The sequence below is a fragment of the Primulina eburnea genome, chromosome 12 (genome assembly GCF_022965805.1).
Source record: "Primulina eburnea isolate SZY01 chromosome 12, ASM2296580v1, whole genome shotgun sequence".
NCBI lineage: Eukaryota > Viridiplantae > Streptophyta > Magnoliopsida > Lamiales > Gesneriaceae > Primulina > Primulina eburnea.
Window position 1 is genome coordinate 15,745,473 of NC_133112.1, and position 2,526 is coordinate 15,747,998.

A 2,526-nucleotide genomic window follows, 5' to 3' on the forward strand; every position below is an offset into this window, starting at 1 on the left:
TGTTGATCTAAGCCATTATCTTCACTCAAATTCCCAAACACTATAAATTATTGATTTAGTCCGTTGGAGCCCAGTACCCGGTTCAATCATTTCAACGAGATTACATAATTGGCGCCGTCTGTGGGAAATACTGAGTTCGAGAAGTAGATATGGTTCGTACGAGAAGAACTAACCAGGGTAATTCTCACGCCCAGGGTGATGGGGGACAAACTTCAAGACAAGCTGATGCTAATAACATTGAACCAAACCTCATTACCTTGACCCCTTAAGAATTAAAGAAAATGATGGCCTAGGCCGTCGTGCTAGCTATGGCCAGGAAGGAGGTCTCTCATCCTGTTACCCCATCCGGTGATAAACAGGGTGATGGACAAGGACATGAACAGGAGCAGGAGCAGGAGCAGGAGCAGGAGAAGAGGGAGAATGAGAGGGCAGGAGAAGACGAGGAATACAGCGCCGGGTCCAAATCTCCTACCGTGGCAGAAGAATTGTTGGAATTAAGGCAGAAGATGAAGGTCCTGGAAGGACAGTTGGAAAGGCGGAGCGTTGCCCGGGCAGTCCCGAAAGGATGCCCGTTTACTGATATCATAGTACGGGAGCCTCTTCCTGGAAATTTCAAATATGCGAAGGTGAAAGACTATGATGGCAATGCAGACCCGGAGGAACACCTGGCCCGGTTTGAAAATATGGCCATGTTGCACTGTTACACTGATAGAATCAAATGCAAGGTGTTCCTAACAACACTGATGGATTCAGCTCAGAGGTGGTTCGAGGGCTTGACTTCCCAAAGTATCAGTTCCTTTGGAGACTTCCAGAAGTTGTTGTTACACCATTTCAGCAGCAGCAAGAAGTACAAAAAGACTGCTTTCAGTCTTTTTGAGGTCAAGCAGAGCCCAGAGGAGAATTTAAGGGCCTATATAAGAAGGTTCAACAGAGTGGCCCTAGACGTCCCCACTTGTGCCACCGAAACAAAAACTACTGAATTCACCCAGGGTTTGAGAGAGGGTGAATTCTTCAAGTCACTGACCAAAAAGGTGCCCGGGGATTTTGAGGATCTGTTGTCCCGGGCAGAAAAATATATCAATATGGAGGAGGCCCAGAAACAGAAGAGGGAAGCCATAAGAAAGGAAAGAGGAGACCAGTTGTCTAAACCCGAGGAGAGGGGACAGAAGAGAGGCAATACAGGGCACTTTTCTCATCACGTGCCTCTAAAAATTGCTCGGGAGAGGGAAGTGCAGGAGTGCAGCAGAGACTTGGCTCCGGATCATCAGTTATCCCGACCAGAGAAGAGTGGATTTTGCTCTTTTCATAAAGTTTGCCACCATAACACTGAAAACTGGAAGGCACTGAAAGGGAATTATGTCTCGCCTTCCATCCCGGGACCCAGCAGCAGTAATCAGAGGCCGAGAATACCACCTTGGACGTCTCGGCCACCAGGATTCATCGCCCGAGGAGGAAGTCTGAGGAATTTCCCGAGGATTGAGCCCGCTAGAAGAAGGGAGCCTGAGCTCGAGAGAAAGAAGAACTCGCCCCCTGCTACGAGGTTGATCAAAATGATATCCGGAGGCTCCACTGATGGAGACTCCAACCGGGCGAGGAAGTCGAGAAGTAGGAGGGAGTGTTTGGAGGTGGAAGGAGCAAGAAGGAATGAGGCGGTCATCAGTTTTGGCCCCGAAGATTTGAGAGGGGTGAATTTGCCCCACAACGATGCCCTCGTGATCCAAGCCCAAGTGGAAAATTATGATATTCTCCGAGTCTTTGTGGACTCGGGCAGCTCTGTGAATGTAATTTTTAAAGACGCCTTTATGCAGATGGATTTGCAGGGCTATCATTTGAAGGCTGTGGAAACGGCCTTTTCGGTTTTGCCATTAACCCTAGGTTTCCCATGATTTCAAAAATACGGTGATGACCTCATTCACCGTGGTGGACTCCCCATCATCATACAATATCATTCTGGGGAGACCGGCCATGAACGAGCTGAGAGCCGTGGCGTCCACCTACCATCAAAAGATAAAGTTGTTAGAGTAGATGCCCTGCTAGCCAACGGTTGGCTAGGGAATTTATTGACTCAAGTGTAATAAACAATCTTTATTTTAATATAATTTATTTTTTAATGGTTTCGTTATACTTTATCTATATACCCATGCAAGCAGCATAGATAAAGTCCTTGATTATGCTTTAATACAAATGAATCGTAATTCGATGTTGAAACTCATTTGTAAACACTGCATATTCTAAATTCGTTCCTAGTCGATTCAGCCGCCTAAAACATGGATAAAGGTCGCTTGAGCTCGAGACTAGCATCTGTGATGTTGTGTACTGCGTTTCTTGATAAGGGCATAGAGATGTCCAAACATACAGATGGGTAGTCATATGATGATTATACCGAACAACCCTCCCTCGGACTTTCCAAGTGGTTATCATTCATCGAGAGGATAAGTTCGTGGTTATGATTGTACATCATTAGTCCTTACGACCCGGGACAACACTGAGGCTCTATATGCTAGGGCTGTGCTTTGACTCGTTTAC

At 46.6% G+C, this 2,526-nt stretch overlaps 1 protein-coding gene across 1 annotated transcript; it reads left to right on the forward strand.

Annotated features, from left to right (window-relative positions):
• Positions 1 to 308: 308 nt before the first annotated feature.
• Positions 309 to 1,886, forward strand: LOC140806691 (uncharacterized). The gene has a single exon (XM_073163237.1). The coding sequence runs from the start codon at positions 309 to 311 to the stop codon at positions 1,884 to 1,886; it is 1,578 nt and encodes a 525-aa protein (XP_073019338.1).
• Positions 1,887 to 2,526: the final 640 nt, after the last annotated feature.